The sequence below is a fragment of the Epinephelus lanceolatus genome, chromosome 18 (assembly GCF_041903045.1).
Source record: "Epinephelus lanceolatus isolate andai-2023 chromosome 18, ASM4190304v1, whole genome shotgun sequence".
Classification (NCBI taxonomy): domain Eukaryota; kingdom Metazoa; phylum Chordata; class Actinopteri; order Perciformes; family Serranidae; genus Epinephelus; species Epinephelus lanceolatus.
The window spans coordinates 24,506,634-24,525,642 of NC_135751.1; the positions used below are offsets into that span (position 1 = coordinate 24,506,634).

Below are 19,009 nucleotides of genomic sequence, written 5' to 3' on the forward strand. Positions count from 1 at the left end.
TAGTTTTTTGACAGAAGGGCTATTTCTTAGCTAACTTCCTTGGAGGCTAGCTGTTAGCATGGGTTGCCAGGCAACCAGCACTCAAGGAAATGCAGAGCCAAGAAATAGTCTGCCCCAAAATGAAACCACAACATGGCACTTTTACACTGCGGTTTTTGTACCAAATAACAATGGACATATTGTGTGTTAATTATGGCGATATGGAGGTGCAGGCAGGCAGACTTAATTACCTTTGGGCAGACTCTTCCCTCCAGTTTTCGGTTGGAGCTAAGCTAAGCTAACAGGCTGCTAGCTCCATTTAGCTAACGTGACATAATGCCATACAGACATGACAGGGCTATCAATCGAAATCAAAATGGCCAACTATTACTTTAAATACAGAGGTCTAAATCCCCAAAGGACAGGTAAGTAGACTTCCAATTTTGGGCTAGCACGATATTAGATTTTCACAAAAGATGTGGCCCAAAGAGTTCATGATAATGATATTATCACAGTATCTATGGAAAATTAGAAAACTAAATAAAATACAAAAATATATCAAAAATAAAATAATGATAATAATATTAACAATGATATCAGTCAAAGTCATCTTTAATTTTGTTTAGTGCGCATTTTGTCCCTTTTTTGGCAAATGATTTACACTCAATGGGCTGTCGGACCAATGGGCAGTTCCCAAAATATGAATGTAGGGAGGTGGAGGGTGAGTCTGTGTATCATAACATGGTATCAATATTTCAATTTTAAAATATACTGGTATAACCCCTAATTCCAATTAGTACCTCGACTAATGGGCAAATGTACGCCTGTGTCCTCCCTAACTTACTTAACCCCACAGAGAGGAGTGTTTCCCCAACTAAAATCTGAAGTGTAATGAAAAAGGAAAGTAAACTAACATCTGCTTAATTTTCTCTGTGTATTTGAGTGCGAGTGCTCCACTGGATGTGTTTAATATGTTTACACTGCAGATCCAGAAGATGCCCACTAGAGAGTGCTGTGTAAAAGTGTAAAAAGTTATACAGACCACTAACTAACACTCATCATGGCAACAGTTTATAGTGACAGGGTGATCGCTCGGGCTTATGACGTTGTGTGGTTGTGTTTTTGGTATATTTCAGCATCAGTTATCTTAATTTAATTTACCTGTGAATTAGATCTGGAATGGATGTGTGTCCCAGTAAAATAGTTGTTGATTAACTTTTTTTTTGTTTTGGTATAAAATATAAATTAATCTTGGCACAATTTTGGAAGCTTGAACATTAAGAATAAAGATTTCTGACTGACTAGGGAGTGAAACTTTGTGGTTATTCTGATTAGACGATCCATCCTTAATCAGGGAGACTCGAATAAGAAAACAAAGAGATCAAAACTTGCACGAAGATGATTTTCTTGTTCTCCGTCTCTCTCACTCTCCCTTACAGCTCTGTATCACAACTCTGCCCACGTTCATGTCCTCGTTTCCTTTTTCTGAAGGTTCAACTTCTCACTTTTGGATTTGAAAGGATTTTTTGGGGGTTTATCCTGTAGCTGCAATGCACCAACAGTTTGTCGTGACTGGAAGTGGGGAGGGGTGTGTGGTGGTGGATGGAGTATATTGGGTGTGACTTTTGATAGTTGTGCACCAAGACTTCCCTTTAAACACTGACTTAAACCTGCATGTGTTTCTCTGTGAGAGTATTTCCACTCCTCCTTAAGCGTTAATTTGAGTAGATTTTGACGAGACTGCAAATGGAAACTACATTTCATAAGTTCTGAAAACACTAAAACAGTCTTCATGCATAAATCAAAACTTGTTTGTGTAAAAAAAAAAAAAATTTGATCTGCACTAAAAAAGTTTGTAGACACACACAAAACAGATATGCATCCACAAATATACATATATAAAATAAATATATGGTATGCACGTGTATGGCGCACAACCAAATACACACAGGCACATGCACACATTGAATAATGTTTTGTGTCTTGGGTGTAAATCATCTCCCTTTTTAAACTCCTCTTCAGACTTTTGTATCTGCAGAGTAAATGATGTGCTTTGAAACGTGCTGATTCTATGCAAACACATTTTATTACAATGCTTACTGACCCCCAGACTCAGCTTTGTAAATGACACTCTGATCTAAATTCGAAGGAAATCTTTTCATTCCTTTTCATAACGGCCGTGCTTTTTGTTCCCCTATATGCAGGTGGTGGGTTGCGAGGAAGCATCCACAGTCCCTCCTGGGGATCCTCTCAATTTACTGTTCAACTGTGAAGCCACAGTGCTGACTATAGAGGGCTGCTGTTTAATATTTCCCTCAGGCTACTGAATAGAGACAGAAGCATTAAAGGGACAGTTCACTTTAAAATCAAAAATGCCTATTTTTCCTCTTACCTGTAGTGCTAATTATCAATCTGGATTGTTTTTGGTGTGGTCTGATATAATGGTACTAGATGGCACTCAACTTGTGGTGCTCAAAGCTGCAAAAAAACCCAAAATTCAACAGCAATGTCTCTTTCCAGAAATCATGACCCATTTACTCAATATAATCCACAGATCTTGTTGTGAGCAGTTTCATGTTGGAACTATTTTTTTGTCTTCTGAACTACACCCGCCAACCGTATCACCGTGCAGAAAGAGGCGTGGTCATGGACTTTCCACGTCCACATACGACGTGAAATGTACCCTGGGTGTGTTGGTTCTTGACATTCTGGGACACCGTGTCAAGTTCTGCCTGTTACATGCATTGTCTTCTTATTATACTAATTTACTATTTACATACAGTCTCTTTCAAAATGAACGCACTATGTCGGTACAACAATACAAATTTATGTTTTTTTTCTTCCAGCAACTAACGCATGTGGTTGTGCAAAGGGAAGAAAAACAGGGTTTGGCTTTACAATCTTACAGCACACTAACACCACTCTCCCAGGTGAAAATTGGTGTTTGTTAAACCCATCTATCACTCTCCTCACTCGCCCTACAAGGACTTTTGCCGCCTTAACTCATATTCTTGTCCCGCTATTTTCCCCCCTGAGGCTGCCGAGCACTGTTAAAGTATAAAGGAGACCGGCCATTTATCGTGCTGACGTTAAACGATTGCTTTCCTTGTTGCTGTCTGACGCCGCAAGTCACTGCCCAAGTGCCGGATTTCGATGACTCCCGAGTGAGACCAGGTTGGCTGGGTGGCTATACAGATGTCAGATGTAGTTCAGTAGAAAGACAATAGTTCCTACATGAAACTGCTCACAGCAAGATATGTGAATTATCTTGAGTAAGCAGGTCATGATTTCTGTAAATAGACATTGCTGTTGAGTTTTTCAAATGTATTTTTTCAGCGTTTTGAGCACCACAAGCTCAGAGCCATCTAGTTCCATTATATTAGAGAGAAGACAGACATCTCTACAGTGGATATCTCCAATAATCTGCAACTCACGCCAAAACAATCTAGACTGGTAAAAAGCACTACTGGCAAGAGGAAAAATGTATAGTTTTGATTTTGGGGTGAACTGTCCCTTTAAAGGTTTAATTGGGTTCTATTAGACTGCTGCACATATACTGGAGGATTATATTGTGTCATCCCTGAAAGTCACTGTTTTTTCTTTTTAATAATCTTGAGGGTGCAGAAATATTACAGTGTGCAGAACTGAGTTTAGCCTTCATGTGCTGATTTTATTAATTGAATATTTTCATCCTTCATAATAACATTAATATAATCCAACAGCGTCTAGAGCAGATTAGTGACCGTGTATTTTAGGCTACTTTGTCTCCTTTGGCTTCAATTAAATTTCATTATATGCCTCTTAATTGTGTCCTCTGCTGTCCTCCCAAAATCTGAGTTAATTCTAAATGTAGAGTGCACAGTGGTGGGATAGACAATAAGGTGGAGGGGCTTCATCGTTGAACTGAAGGTGGAGGGGTGCGCTCATTGCGGTGCACAAAAAACACAGACGTCCCCACCCTTCTCTAAAATACGTGCTCGTTACCTTTCAGTCTTTTTCTTTCTAACAAGCGCGTGCACGCACCTCGACTGTACCCCTCCCCTCCCATCAATCGTCAGCCCTTCGTCCAAATACAGACAGAGGTGTGAAGTCAGCGGGAGCCACCAAAACGGAAGTACAGAAATGTTTTTCAAAATAAATTACATCGAAAATCTATTTTTTTTTTTTTTTGGTCGAGGCTTATATTCACATTTGTGCCACATAAGTAGGAAAGTAAAGTAAGTCTGGTACAGGTGGAGCACCATAACTGTCCCCAGTGATGGCAGTGTCAGCAGCCGGTATCAGGCCAGCTGATTTGGTCCGATTCTGGGGCATCATTCATGCAGAGTCTCAGCCGAGTGGGGCAACTGGATGCGGATGGCTAATTTCATCCGGCATGCCGACTTTGGGCCGATGCTGGGCCAGGTCATTTCTGGTAAGGGTCCAGTGGTGGCAGTGTTGGCAGCCAGAACCGGGCAGGCTGATTCAACAGATTCTGGGGCGTCATTCATACCGAGTCTCTGCTTCCGGCTAATTTCATCCGACATGCCAAGGAATCATGCCAGTTGATTTTGCCCAATTTTGGGGCGTCACACATACCGAATCTCAGCCGAGTCAAGTGACCGGATGTGGCTGGCTAATTTCATCCGGCATGCCAAGTTTGGGCTGATTCTGGGCCAGGTCATTTTGGCTACCTGGGTCAGTTTAACTGGCTGTCGCCTCCGAAATATTAAAGGAAAAGCAGTTTTTTTCTTTATCTTTTAAGACGGTTTACATTATTTGTTGGTTAGGGGGTGTAGTTTTTCTTAGTTTGGCAATGTAGCCTGAAATTTAATGTCGAAAACAAGTAATAGGCTGTATGAGAACTTTAAGTTTAGAAGTGCAGGCAAATGGTTTTTATTAGCCATGAAATGCACATGGGGTTTTATTTTGAAAGACGTAGGCGGAAATTGCCTCTATTTTATTTTTAGCTTGCTTCACACACTCACAGTATACACACGCACACACACACACACACACACACCACTCGCGGCTGGACGGCTGTCAGCGCTCAGAAGATGGTGGCGGCTGCGGCCACTGCGTTGCCCACCGCGCCTGGATACCGCACAACAACATTTCATGCAGGTGTCGACGCTCGTGCAGCGCGCGGAGAACAGTCACACACCGGAGATAAGACAGTCTCATCTCACTGTGGACGATGCAGAGAATGGAGAGGCTGGACGATGCAGCAGCCCTAAGCCTGTTATATTTGTCTTGGATTTAAGGGGAAGTGTTTGGAGGTATGAAGATATTCTCTGGTGTATCCCGCAATTCAATTAAAGTGGCTGGATCAGTGCAGCACTCAGCTTTGACCTGTGGGACTCCTGGTGTGGGGGGTGCGTGGAGCTGAGGTGGAGACCTTTTAATTAGCCCCACTCTCTCCGGGGTTTCGTCGTCTGCCATTTAGAGGAGGGGGGCACCGAGCTGCCGTGGGCAAAGTTTACTTCAGAGAAAGGGAGAGACTGGACGACACTTCATGTAGTCTGCACAAGGCTGTCTTTCTCTGGGCTGCCCTGGTGACTGAATAAACAGCCAGGAACCGGCATGATCAGAATATGTGGACAGTTTTCTTCGGGGCGCACTGTGACGATGAACTGGCGACATTTGGCGTGAGTGTGTGGATACCAAAGCAATACCGATCAGCACTGATCCGGCTGGTTGGCGCATAGCCTTGGAGGAGCGTGTTTACATACTGACAGCTAAGCTCTTGCAATAAAAGCGTTTTGGGGTATTTTATGCGCGCCACGTCTCATGCATTTGTCTCCTGCAGACCTCCGTGCACACGAGTCCCTGTGGGGGTTTGGAGACGCAGCGGTGGCGGAGACACCCGAGCAGAAAGTCAGGAAAGGACGGGGCTCCGTCCGCGGGAACAGACGCGATTAGGCCCTGCAGCAAGCAGCATGTGGGGATAAATAAAAGCTCCGATGGCAGTTTTTACGCCCACGATCCCGTTACCTGGAATTGATCTGCGTCTTAAAACCAAAAGCTGGCCTTTGCGATCAAGGCGGCAGTCAGCAGAGTCAGAGCAAACACTGCGGAGGATGTGTTCAGGATGAAGTTTTGCTCAGACCTGTAAACAAAACGTGGTGAAGTTTAGAAGATAGGCCTGTTTGGCTGCTGGATATCCCCAGGGGAACGGAGTGGACATGCACCAGTAATAAAAGTATATTGACTGCACATTTAAACTGGATTTAAAAACCCCACTCTTACTCACAACTTCTCAATAACTCCTATTTCTTCTTGTTTTTGTGTTTCTTTTGCAACTTTTCCTTTACACGCACTCTTATGTAATGCTCTGAGTTTTCCCCAACATTTCACCAATGAGTAAAACTGTGTGCAGCCAGCTGAGTGGACTTGGGCAGGCACAGAGAAAGCAGCAAGTGAACCTTGCAGTCCCAAGTGCGTCAAAACAGTCCGGAACGTAGAGGAATGCAGGGACTGACGTCAAGAGGTGCAATAATGACCTATTCAAAAGCTTTGGAAGGTCTGCTGGTGTTTTCTTCAACCACTACACTGTTCTCAGAGTGGATTTTTCTCTGAAATGGTTTTTTGTGCTCTCCTTTTTCAGGTTTAAGAGTAAACAATCATTGCCCCAGCTGTTAAACTGCAGCCCAATACTTTGCCTTACTTCTTTCTGTACTTTGTCTGTGACATAATCGTCCCCTCTGCATTGGTTTTGATTTTTTGGATAGATTAAAAAGCAACATGGCATCCCCGCAACATCAACAACTGCTGCCTCACAACACAGAAGTGAACTGTGACTCAAGTGGAGATGGAGGCGTCTCAGTGAGGATTGGCAGCAGTGTCAAACACAAGCACGGAGGCGGGCCGCTGGGTTCAATCGGGGGAGGCTTCATCGTGGGGTCCAAGCACTGCAAGTACAGCATTTCCTCCAGCTGCAGCTCCGGAGAGTCCGGAGCCAGGAGGCCGGTGGTCAAAAGCTTTCGCACACATAAGAAGATGCCTCAGCTTTTTGAGAGATCCGCCGGTCATTTCTGGGACCCAAAGTTTGACTCTTCAATCCTGGAGGAGGCCTGTAGAGAGCGGTGCTTCCCTCAGACCCAGCGGCGTTTCCGCTATGTGCTCTTTTACCTTGTTGCCGCTGCCCTCCTGTGGGGATTGTACTTTGCTGCCAACCCTTCCCGCTGTGACAGGACTGCCTTTCTCCTTCCCACTGCGTCCTTCCTCCTCTTCTGCCTCCTTCTCTTCCTCTTAACTTTTACTAAGATCTACTCTCGCTGCTACAACCAAGCATCTCTGCTGCTCATCTTTGTAACCTTCACCCTGACCCTGGCCCCGCAGATCCAGACATCAAGCTTCAGGGACCCGGAGGCTCCCACACCTGGGCTCGATGAGGAAGAGTTCAGTGGCATGGGGCCAATGTACAACCTGTCCTATGACAAGCTTGTGGGAGGCAGCACCTGGTCCCCTTGTCTGTCTCCTGTAGGCACTTTTTCCCTCTGTATCGAGGTTCTTCTGTTGCTTTACAGCGTTCTCCATATTCGCCTCTATGCTTCTGTCCTGCTCGGGTTTCTCTACTCTGTGTTTTTTGAGAGTTTAGGATGGCTGCACCTGGCCCAGGCAAGGGATAACTGGAGCTTAGCCTCTCAGTCAGACTGGGATACATTATGTTGGCTTGGCCCTGCCAAAGCTCTGCTCCACCTCTGTGCCCACGCCATTGGCATCCACCTCTTCATCATGTCTGAGGTGCGCTCACGCAGCACCTTCCTCAAGGTGGGACAAGCTATCATGCATGGCAAAGATCTGGAGGTGGAGAAAGCCTTGAAGGAGCGAATGATCCACTCCGTCATGCCCCGAATCGTGGCCGATGAACTGATGAAGCAAGGTGACGAGGAGTTAGGAGATAATTCCGTTAAGCGATACTCCACCAGCGGTGCAGCAGCTGCCATCTCCAGCCCTAAAAACAATAAACGCAAGAAAACCTCCATCCCTCGAGGCCAGATTATCTTCAGACCCTTCAACATGAAACGCATGGAGCCTGTAAGCATCCTCTTCGCAGACATTGTGGGTTTCACAAAAATGTCAGCCAACAAATCTGCTCATGCCCTCGTCGGGCTTCTAAATGACTTATTCGGACGTTTTGATCGACTCTGCGAACTCACTGGCTGTGAGAAGATCAGTACTCTAGGAGACTGTTACTACTGTGTGGCTGGTTGTCCCGAACCCAGACCAGACCATGCCTACTGCTGCGTGGAGATGGGCCTGGGTATGATTCAGGCTATTGAACAGTTCTGTCAGGAGAAGAGGGAGATGGTCAACATGAGGGTGGGTGTCCACACTGGCACTGTACTGTGTGGTATCCTGGGCATGAAGCGCTTCAAGTTTGATGTTTGGTCAAACGACGTCAACCTGGCCAACCTGATGGAGCAGCTGGGGGTGGCTGGCAAGGTCCACCTATCAGAGGCCACAGCCAACTTCCTGGATGACCGCTACCAGCATGAAGACGGACAAGTCATTGAGAGAATAGGACAGAGTGTGGTGGCTGATCAGCTCAAAGGTAGGTGCCCTGTGAAAAAATGGTATAAATGACAGTGAGAGTTGAGTTGCTGTTTCTTCATTTTTTATTTTTAGCTTGTTGTATAATGTTGAAGTCCTAACAAGAATAATAGAAGTCCAAAGTCAGCAGTAATTGCCACAAATTGGCTTCAACAGTGAGACTTATCGCTGCGATTATTCCCCCATGAGCCCACTAACCTTTCCAGCATTTTTAGGTGCTAAAGTTAATGTCCTGTAATGCCCCTCTGCAATCCCCTGAGGAAATTTGTCTACTTATTTCAGCATATCTGCAATTCACCCCCAGGTGGATCAGAACAGTGGCAGGACAGCATTTGCATTGGTCAAGGTCAACTCTGGGTTTTAGCTTCATACACCAGATGGACTGGCAATGCTTTGGGTCTGTTACTGTACAAGTGTCCTCTGTGGAGTTGGTATTGTGTGACTGTATCACAGACAGACGCCATCTTCTTTCCTATCCTCCCCTCCAGCCTGTCTCTGCCAATTCTTTGTTCTCTTGTTCAATTACATTGCCTTCCAGACGTCCTCAATGTGTCCCGTTCCCTTAACCTCGCTCTGAACCCCAGGGATTGCTTTACAACTTAATGCAACTGTCGCCTTCTCTAATAGAGATTTGCCTGCAGCTTCATCTTCACCCCTCTATCTTGCCCCTCTCTCTTCCTCGCCTCTAAACTGCTTGACTGCAGCTTTTATTTGATACATTTATGCAAATCGCCCCAGTGTAACTAAATGTTGGCTTAATGGCTCTTTTCATCATTCAAGGCTCGCTGATCCATTATCAGCCGGTGGAAGTGAAGTGACAGTGTCTGACTAAGGTAGTGCAGATGGTATTCATCTGCCCTTTTGAATTAGCATTTCAGGTTTATTTTTGTTTCAATAGATGCTGAATGTGCTTCCTTGGAGGCTGCACGTCTGATTTTGTACAGAGCATTTAAGGCACGGATTAGCATGGACTAGTAATTCATGCAAATTGGCAATTCAAGTGTACACATGAATAATTTGTGTGCACAAACTATCAAAAAATGTTCTACCTTGCAGGACGCTGCAAAGATTTTCATTATTTTGGCCCTGGAAATCAGCGCTGTGCTGTGTCAAGGAACAAGATGGAGCGAAGGTGCTTCTTGTTGACCAGCCTGCAGGAGTGATTTATGGGCCTGCATTTTCCCCTCATCTCGTAGATTAATGAGTGACTACCACTCATGCTCTTGTCCTTCTTGTTTTTTTTTATTGTGAGGATAAATGTGTTACCTATAGTGTTATCACCCAGCCCACCTCACCTCCTCCTCCTCTTTCTCCTCGACTCCTTTCTTGCCTCCATCGTGTATTGAGTTCCCCTCCTAAGATTTATCCTCTCCCTCTAGATCTGCTGTGCCAGTGAGAGAGCTGGCTGTCAGGAAAGAGTTGTGCTCCTGTGCTGTAAAATTCCCTCCACTGTCTGGCTCAGTCTGTGTTAATCACTTGGGTACCATTGCAGCCAGGCATGGATCCTAGCTTGGGCCGGTCCCTGTTGCCTGACGCAGAAGTAAATTGCTCTGACCAAGGCTCTGATTGCTGTGCAGCTGTCTTCTATGTATTTTTGATGTCCTTTTTGAGTCCGTTTGATGTTGAGCTTTCTCAGAAATTGTTTTCAAGGTACATTTTTTCACAATTCCACTGTAACTTCAGGCTGAGGCTATAGAGTCAAGTTTTTAACTCATCCTGTAAGTTATACGTTCTTATTTATAACTTCCCGGTGTAATTATAAGCTATTTGTGGCTCATTGTGGCAGAGGTTCACATGGGGTGCAGCCACGTGTGGTCAGTTGAGTGTTGCAGCTGCGTCCTGTTGGCTCCTCGGCACTGCCCCGAGGCGTGTGGTTTTAGCAGCTAATGGAGATGTTGTGGCTTGGTTTGCATCCCACTGGGTGATAGCTGGTGTTCGTGGTTAAGTAACAGTTAAGATTTGAAACGGTGCAGATAGCTTTGAGGATAACCATTGATTCTTTTCATTACAGCTTAATCTGAATTAATCATTTTCCTATTTAATTTATAAGTTGTTTGCTCTGTAGAAGTCAGAAAATAGTGCGTGGTACATGTCTTAAGTTGACTGTTTTGTCCGACCATCAGTCCAAAACCTAAAGATATTTTATTTTGAAGGATATGAGGACACAGCAAAACCTCCCTTTTTATTTGCAAGGACCAGTTAATGTTTGGCATTTTGACTCAATAGATAATTTAAAAGATTTAATCAATATCAAATTTGGCGATTTATAGCCTGATGAGTATGTAATTGATAATTTCAGCACCAGTTGGCATAAAGAAAAACAAAAAAATATCTGCAACTTGTTGATTAATGTATAAATGTCGGAAAATACTAAAAAAATACCAGTCACAGTTTGAACAACCCCAGGGCAATGTCTTGGGACATCAAATTTTGTCCTGTTAACAGTCAGAAACCCAAAGATATTCAGTTAATTGATTAAATTCAACTCTATTTTCTGCCATTTGGAGGATTAAACGATTAATCAACTAACTAAGGAAATGGTTGTCAAAATAATCAATTAGCTGCAGCTATATTGTCACAACACATCTCGTCTGATGATACTGAGATGATCCAAACAGTGCAGCCTGTGAGGCTGTCAGTATCAGGCTGTTTGTGTGTTTGTCTCTATAAGGGGCTGCACGTGAGGCCAGACGATGTTGTGCGTCTTCCTTACTGGAAATGGGAGCTATATTTGGACCCGTTTCCCTGGAAAGTACCTGTCCTTCCTTTTGCGCTTAATGCAGAATGATGGCACCTGCAGAAGATTACCCTTCAGAGGAGACTGTCAGTGTGGCCTTATTATCTTTCTGCTGATGACAGAATCACCACAGAAAGCCAGAGATGCTTATTCTCTCTTTCAAGTGGCCTTTGTTTCTAGGGGAAATGAAATTGTTTACGTGCTGATGTTGCCTCAAGGTTTTGCATGCTACAGTAAGACTGGAGAAAATCTAGTTATCAGAGTCATTACCGCTTCTTGCTTTAATCTGTAACAGTAAAACAGTATTACAGAATTAGCTGCTTTAAGTATCTTTGACTGCAACGCCCAGACTGCTTCAGTGGCTAGTGGCAGACATTAACTCGGTTATGATTGATATGTTTATAATAACAAAATGAAAGGGAAAGCTCATCGTGATGAACCTATAGAGAATTATCATCTGAATCTGCAGCTCCCTCGGCTTTACAGAGCTTTATAGTGAGTTTCGGCTTTTGTTTCAGCATTGTTTAGCTGTCTAGTCGGTATTTTCTCTGCTTTGGTTCATTCTCGCTGCTCTCATAGAGTTGTTTTCATGCTCAGTGTTTACATGCACAAAACACTCAATTTTTTGTCCTTATTCCAAGAAAGACAATATTCCTACTACGCTGTTTGTGTGAAATTAGTGTCCCACTAATATTCCTGTTTACATTCAGGTGTGCATACTTGGATTAATGTGCCGTAACAGCTTGTTTATCACAACAAAATATAAAAAAAAAAAAATTGTGTCGTTTTGGTCCTTTGGATCAAAATAGGATTTTTTTCAGAGTATCCAACCAGTGGCGAACTTCTTTAACCATGTGAACACAGCCTCCCTCGTTTATCCCTTCAGCCACCTTCTTGAAAAGGTCGGTGTTGCATAATTGCACATATCCAAAAACCTGTTAATGTCCTAGTCCAGTGTTGCTCAACTTAGGGTCCCCAGGACGAATCTGTCTCTGGATAGGGTTCTGGATGCCCTCCAACCATTTTCTAATTCACAAATAAATAAATGAAAATGAAAATAAATTGATTTACACTGCAAATTGTTTTGTTCTTTTAGTTAGGGTTGGGTGATATAGACAAAAATGACCCTATATCAATATAAACGGTGTTGTCTGAATTTACATCTTGCTTGAAAATATATCGATATATCGTACATAGTCGTTTATATATCACCCAGCCCTACTTTTAGTGTACATAAGGTGACAGAATGCATAAACAAAGCTTTAAAATAGAGCTTGTTTCTCAAAAAAAGTGTCAGTGGAGAATGCCCCGCAACCCCCGACAGAGGTCCTAGCTGAGCCCCTAATGTCCTAAATTCCTTGAAACGCCCCTGTGTACAAGTATGACTGCTGCAACTGCTCCCTGGCCTCCTGTCACTTTGCAAAAGTGGCCCCAAGCAAAGCAAGTCGAATATCCCTGTCCTAGTCTTTCATAATGTTTAAAAGTAGGTGTGTTTCTTCTTCCAGCCAGAAATGTGGGCTTTTAATTTTGGCAGTCATCTCTACCTCAGCCCTGCAAACTCTTGGCTAGTTGGTATGTGTGGACAGCGCCCATGACAAGGCACAGAGCCGACCATAAACAGGCAAGATGCTTCGTGACACAATCTACGGTAAGAATCCCAGTTGAGATGCATGTCAGAACTGCTTGCTCTGTATACATGTCCAAAGATGGCTCCTTAAACCCGAATAGTACCGGCATATCCCATGTGTCTTAATCGGAAGATGCTGCATTTGGAAAAAGGTCTAATTTGGAATGTCTAAACAGAATATGCTGTTTACATGACAAGTGTCAAATTTGGGATATTGTCATACTTGGAATAGTCGTGGAAAAAGCTCAGAAAACCCACTGTACACTACCTAGTCAACAGCAGACAGACACAATTAGAGATTAGATGGTGAACACAGTGGATGATTTAGCAGCTAAAGGCTCAGATATTTCCCTCAGTAGTTGGTAGAGAACCAAAACAGAGCTAAAAGAGAGTACATCTTTGACTTATATTCACCAAATGGTCAAAAACTAAATGAATGATAATGGTGCTCCGTATCTGCTGGATGTGTAGATAAGCAAACAGTTCTAACAAGTTAACTGTGTCATTGTAGAAGGGATGATACGTTAATCACAACTTGTTTCCGCTGCCCACAACTAGACCAATAAAAATGAGTTATTGCCGGTTTAAAAAGACTTCTGAGGGTCTCCCTGTTTTGTATGCATCGTCCGTCCTCTCTCCTGCTGTGAATCTTCTAGGCTGCTGCTGTAGCTCATTTTGAATGAATGAAAAGAAATGTGAGAAATAACCCAAATGATCACTAGTTGCTCCACTTTAACCATCTTTGATCTAAAGAACATTTTCATTAAGTTGAGCTTCTGACAGCCCCTTTCCACTAATGCTCATTATATATTGGGTCCTCAATAACCTGCCACCTCAAGGTAAGGCATGTTCTCAGATTCCATTTGAAATTGTGAGCATGACCTTTTCTAACTTAACCGCTGAGCAAAGCTGTGCCACGCGGCTGCGTACAGTATATCCCTTCCCGACCTGCTCTCTCCTCTGCTTACCCTGCGGGAGATTTCTAATGAAGCAAGACTGGGTAATCTGCTTGGCTGAAGTGATTAATGTTAGTAATTCTCCATCATCATATCTTCCCACTATGGCCTGGTGTTATCCCGACCCCAAACACATCAGCCGCCTGCCAGCCGGCCGTCTATATCACAGCAAATTATATTGATTGCCTATAATGAGGCTGTCATGGCTGTGTTTATTTATGATGGGGCAACAAGAGAGGTTTTTATGTCATGTGGATATCAAAGAGAATTAACCAAGGCCGGCGGTTGTGCTGACTCTGAAACAGAACATCATTTGTATTCTGGTCCACGATATTAATTTGTCCCAAATCCTTGTCCACCTTTAAGTCCTCAGAACAATAATTGATTAGCTACATTAGGACTGATTTGAGTACAGAGCAGAACCTAACAGCAAATGGTCCTTGTGATGAATGTTACGTGTCCCTTCGCGCCGGCCCTATTACTTCAGGCTCTGCATCAGGTATTGGTTATTGGGAGAGCCATTTGTGCTTTTGGGAGGCTCGCATGCACACGCACACATTCACACTCACACACCACCTTCCCTTACTCTATGAATGCTATTCCGTAGGGACGTACTGCCAGTCAGCAAAGTGTACAGTATTTGCCCAAGGCTCTGTGGAGAATTACTTATTACGGCTGCTATCTGTGACCTTGAAAAAGGATAAATGAGGCTGGTTTTGAGGTTACACTTCAAGACGCAGGGATGGAAAAATGGAGGCGAGAGAGAAGTAGACAGGGAAAGTAGATGAACTGCTCTCAAATGTGGTCCAGTTCTGCCGTCTGAGAGTCAGTTTTGGTCCAGTGGGTGGTGGCACTAAAGAGCAGACCTGCAGCAGCGTTGCCTTACCACCACTGCATTAAACCTCCATGTAACTGGACCTCAGCATTGAGCTCTAGTGTGAAGCTCAAGCAGAGAAAGGGAGGCTGCACACATGTAAGCCTCTGGATTTCACACCTAGGTGCCCTGACACACCACGGCAATGGTCTGCTTTCAGTGAGTGGTGTGTTCCACACATAGGCTGTATGAAAAATGGACGTAGCTACCGTGATGTCACCCATTGGTTTGTGGACTGCTGTTTTGAAGCCTCAAGTTCAGCATTTCAGCTGTCGCCATCTTGATTTTTCGGAGCCAGAAGTGACCAAATTTGGAGCAGAGGGTAGAGGTGTTTTTTTTTCCTTCAGTTTCCACTGTGAAAAGTTGTGGATGGTACCAATGGAACCATTCTGTACCGTCCCCATTTTTGGTCCCCCCTCTGTTGGGGTACCTAGCACACAGATCTGGTACTAAAAGGTGGAGCTGTGAACACTGCAGTCTGTTGATTGGTCAATAGTGGATGGTCACTCTGCTCAGGGTTGTGGCTGGTTTTGAGGCTCATGTAACCACTGTTCATACTGTCAGAGCCAGCGGAACCTGTTGGTGAATGAAATCACTTTGATGAGTGAAGAGAAACAGAAGTGAGGAAAGTAAACAAACAGCTAAAGTCAAGAGGGTGTGAGATCATTGCAAACTTGTTATATTATGTAAGATTTTTTTTTTCTTTAGCCTTTGATTCATCAGCAGAAATGTTTCGTAATTGTTTTTGTCATAGTTTACTATTAACATTGGGTTATGTTGTTGATGTGCTAACTGGCTAACTAGCATCTTAAATCCATCCTGTCAGTCTTCTGGTTTCCCATTTTGAACGACGTATACAAACTGTTGCTGCCTGCTGGTATGGAGAGTTATTTCCTCTCATGCCGCAGAACGTACAGTATGTCCTAGTTGGCTGTTGGCTGTAATCTTTGCGGTCTGTTCGTGTGCAACTTTTTGGCTTGGATACAGGCGACATGAGGCGACACAACAGTTGGCCTTCATTGCCACTAGTTCTTTGATGTCAGTTTGGTGGGTCTGGGCCTTAAAGCTCTGTCATTGTGTGTGTTTGTGTGTGTGTTCTGTCAGTCTACACACTGCTGTACTTGACAAAAAGTTAAATGGTTTGGCTTTTTCACCCGACTATATACACAGCTGTCTTCTCCCCCTGCCAACAAATCAAATACCTGGCATAATTTTCGTCTAGACTCTTGAGTCCAAATCAGTATGCACACACAGCATTCAGCCCTACTGTAGAAAGACAGGAGGGGGTCGATAGTGGAGTGGAGTGGCTTACTACAAGGAGGGGGTGAGGAGGGGCTGACATGGAGCCAGAGTACGGTTCGGCTGGGGTGGCAGCTGTTGGGATGGTGTATTAAAACCAGCGGTAAATAGATCCTAGAATTAATAATATGCAGCATCCTGCGTTGTGTAGCTGCCCTTTCATCTTTAGACTGGGAGGGCAACGTGGCTCTTCAGAGGCTGCCAGGGGAACAGGCTGCTGGGGGGATTCTAGGCTGCTATATTATATTGCAGCGACCGAACCCTGCCTAGAACACCTTGCTTCTGCATGGTGGATTACAGCTCAGCCGAGAGTGTAATGGCATAATACATCACACTGCATTGTACAATAGCGCCCTGTTCTGCGTATTATAGTTCAGCACAGCATGGCATTGTAGCCTGCAGCAACGCAATCTCATCATTTATCATCTTTGGCCTTATCATACTGAGCAGGTCTGCAGAGCTTCGGGATCACTTGTCATGCTCTGCAAACACGGGGCCATCGTGCCAAGGTTATTGAAGGTCTACGATGTGGTGATTAGCTGGATTTTATAGCTGCAGTCATTTAAGTTATCTGCTGTGTCACACTGTTACTCAGCAGGATCTGACTACTTGTACTCGTTCAGGAGGACTGTGCAGCAAGGGTATCACTTGCTGCTTCGACCCAGCAGACAATGATAGATTGGTACTCAGTGTGTAATGAATTTCTGGATCAAGAGCAGAAAAGCAGAAAGCATTTTTTTTTTCAAAAGGCTGTAAATAATCGTACCTGCACGGCCCTGTGAGCTTTCTATTGAACTGATACTGTTGGAGATATTCCTCTGAACATCTACGTGTCCTGTTGTGCTCCACTTAATCCTGACAAGTATCAGCAGACCCTGCAGATCCCTCAGTCCCCCTATAGGGGACAGCTGTCCTATTGGCTCAATGGTGAAGTGTCCTGTCTCTATCTGCTCTGACAGAGATGACCCAGGGCGAGGTGGATGAAAGAGTCTGATATCAGCGCCACCACTGCCTGTCTGATAAGGAGTCACACATGCGAGCTGCTGACATGGCTGAGCATGTGGAACAAACACAAACACATGTAGCATGTGGAGTGTAACATGCTACATGCTGTTTGACTTAACTCAGAAGCTTCTTGCCTTTTTGATTTAGTAAGTTGGGCACACAAATCAGTTTCACTGGCAGTGCTGACAATGGGTGATGCTCAGGTGACTTCTTAGCAGTTGAGACCTCTGAATTACCTCTGCCAAGGAGGTTAGGTTTGTTTGTCTGTCTGCAGGATTACGAAAAAACTACTGGCCGGATTTTCATGAAACTTGGGGAAAGGGTCTAGCACCGGCCACGGAAGAACCCATAAAATTTTGGAGTGGATCTGGATCACGAGGCAGCTCCACAAATTATTTTTTACTTTCGTTAACATTGCGAGATTCAGCATTTGGTCTTGCCGGAGGTCTGTGCTCTTGGAGTGGCCTTTTGTAATGCGACGAAAAAATAAAGCGTCATTAAGTGCTACATTTTAATGAACTTATAAGGTTCTAGCTAAGTGAAATGAAAAGTTTCCTTGTGTGTAAATATGTTTTGAAGACACATATGATCGTTGTATTATCACAGTATTGAGTTGGAGCCGAAACGATTAGTCAACAAATCGATAAGTCAACCAAGAGAAAATCGATCGCTAACTAATTTGATAATTGTTTCGTTGTTTCAGTCATTTATCAAGCAAAAAACACAAAACATTTATGGTTGTAATATGATAAATCGATATATTTTCAAGCAAGATTTAAACTCAGACAACACCGTTCATATTGATATAGGGTCAAGTTGCCTTACATAACACGCACTAGTGTGCATCTCTCCTCTCTCACACTCTCTGTACAGCTCCGCCCCACTCACTCACTCACAAGTTCTAGTGCAACACTCAGAGAGTCTACAGTGTGACATTGGTCGATATGTTGCATGTGCTACGCTAAATCAGTCTGTGAGATGAATGAAATCCAATGCTGCGCTGATAGTTTGTGTGTGAGATGGATCATAGCGCGTTGTGGTTCCTCTTGGTAGTTGTAGTCTATTGTGTGACATGGATGCAGTTGACAGATATGTTTAAAAAATGCAGCAACAACACCAATGTTTCGTATACAAGACGTATGTAACAAGGACAAAGTGTCTCTTGCTCCACCCCTCCCTCGCTCTGTGCATAAATAAGATTAATAGCCTAAATAAATAAAAATATTTAATCATTGTCCAGCACTAGATTCATGTTAAAGGCCATAGAAAATGACATTTTATTCCCCCCACAAAGATTTTAAACTGATCCAAACTACAATGGATTTAGACCTACTTGATACCTTTATACTCATGTTATAGTTTTGTGTCCTGTGCTGCAAACCTTTAAACCTCTGTAGCCCCAGTGCAAAAACACTAATGTACAGCCCTTCTACTCTATTTTATATAATTTATCATTTACATGTTGTGCAGCTGTATATTTTCAAACAGGGAAAAAAATCCCCATCTTTGCATTTTATTTTGATCACAGTCTGCTTTTATAAAAGTGCATGTGACATCTCAAATGTGGCTTTGGCCTGCAACTGAGCATGTAGCCCATTGCCCAGTTTCAGCTCTTCTAATATGAGGATTTGCTACTTTCCCCTGTTTTGTAGCATTGTAAATTGATGACTTTGAGTTCTTGACTGTTGCTCCGACAAAAAGGAGATGTCACCGTGGACTCTGGGAACTTGTGATTAAATTGTGATTATCTTTTCTATTTTCCAGCATTTTACAGTCTAAACAGTTGAACAGTTTATCAAAAAATATAATGAAAAGATACAGACTTTGAGTTGGTAAATGGACTTGTACAGCGCCTTTCTAGTTTTCTGACCCCTTTAAGCGCTTTAACATGGCATGTCACATTTACCCATTCACACACTCACACACGCAGACATTCATACCCTGGTGGCCGAGGCTACCATACAAGATGCCACCTGCTACTTAGTTAACCTTTCACA

General features: G+C 43.6%; 1 protein-coding gene across 1 annotated transcript in view; it reads left to right on the forward strand.

Moving 5' to 3' along the window:
- The first annotated feature begins 4,987 nt into the window (after positions 1–4,987).
- Positions 4,988–19,009, forward strand: part of adcy9b (adenylate cyclase 9b) — a 49,969-nt gene continuing 35,947 nt past the window's right edge. Inside the window, exon 1 of the mRNA XM_033645489.2 lies at positions 4,988–8,515. Coding sequence (XP_033501380.1) covers positions 6,703–8,515 — 1,813 coding nt within the window. The 5' untranslated portion in view covers positions 4,988–6,702. The remainder of the gene's footprint in view (positions 8,516–19,009) is intronic.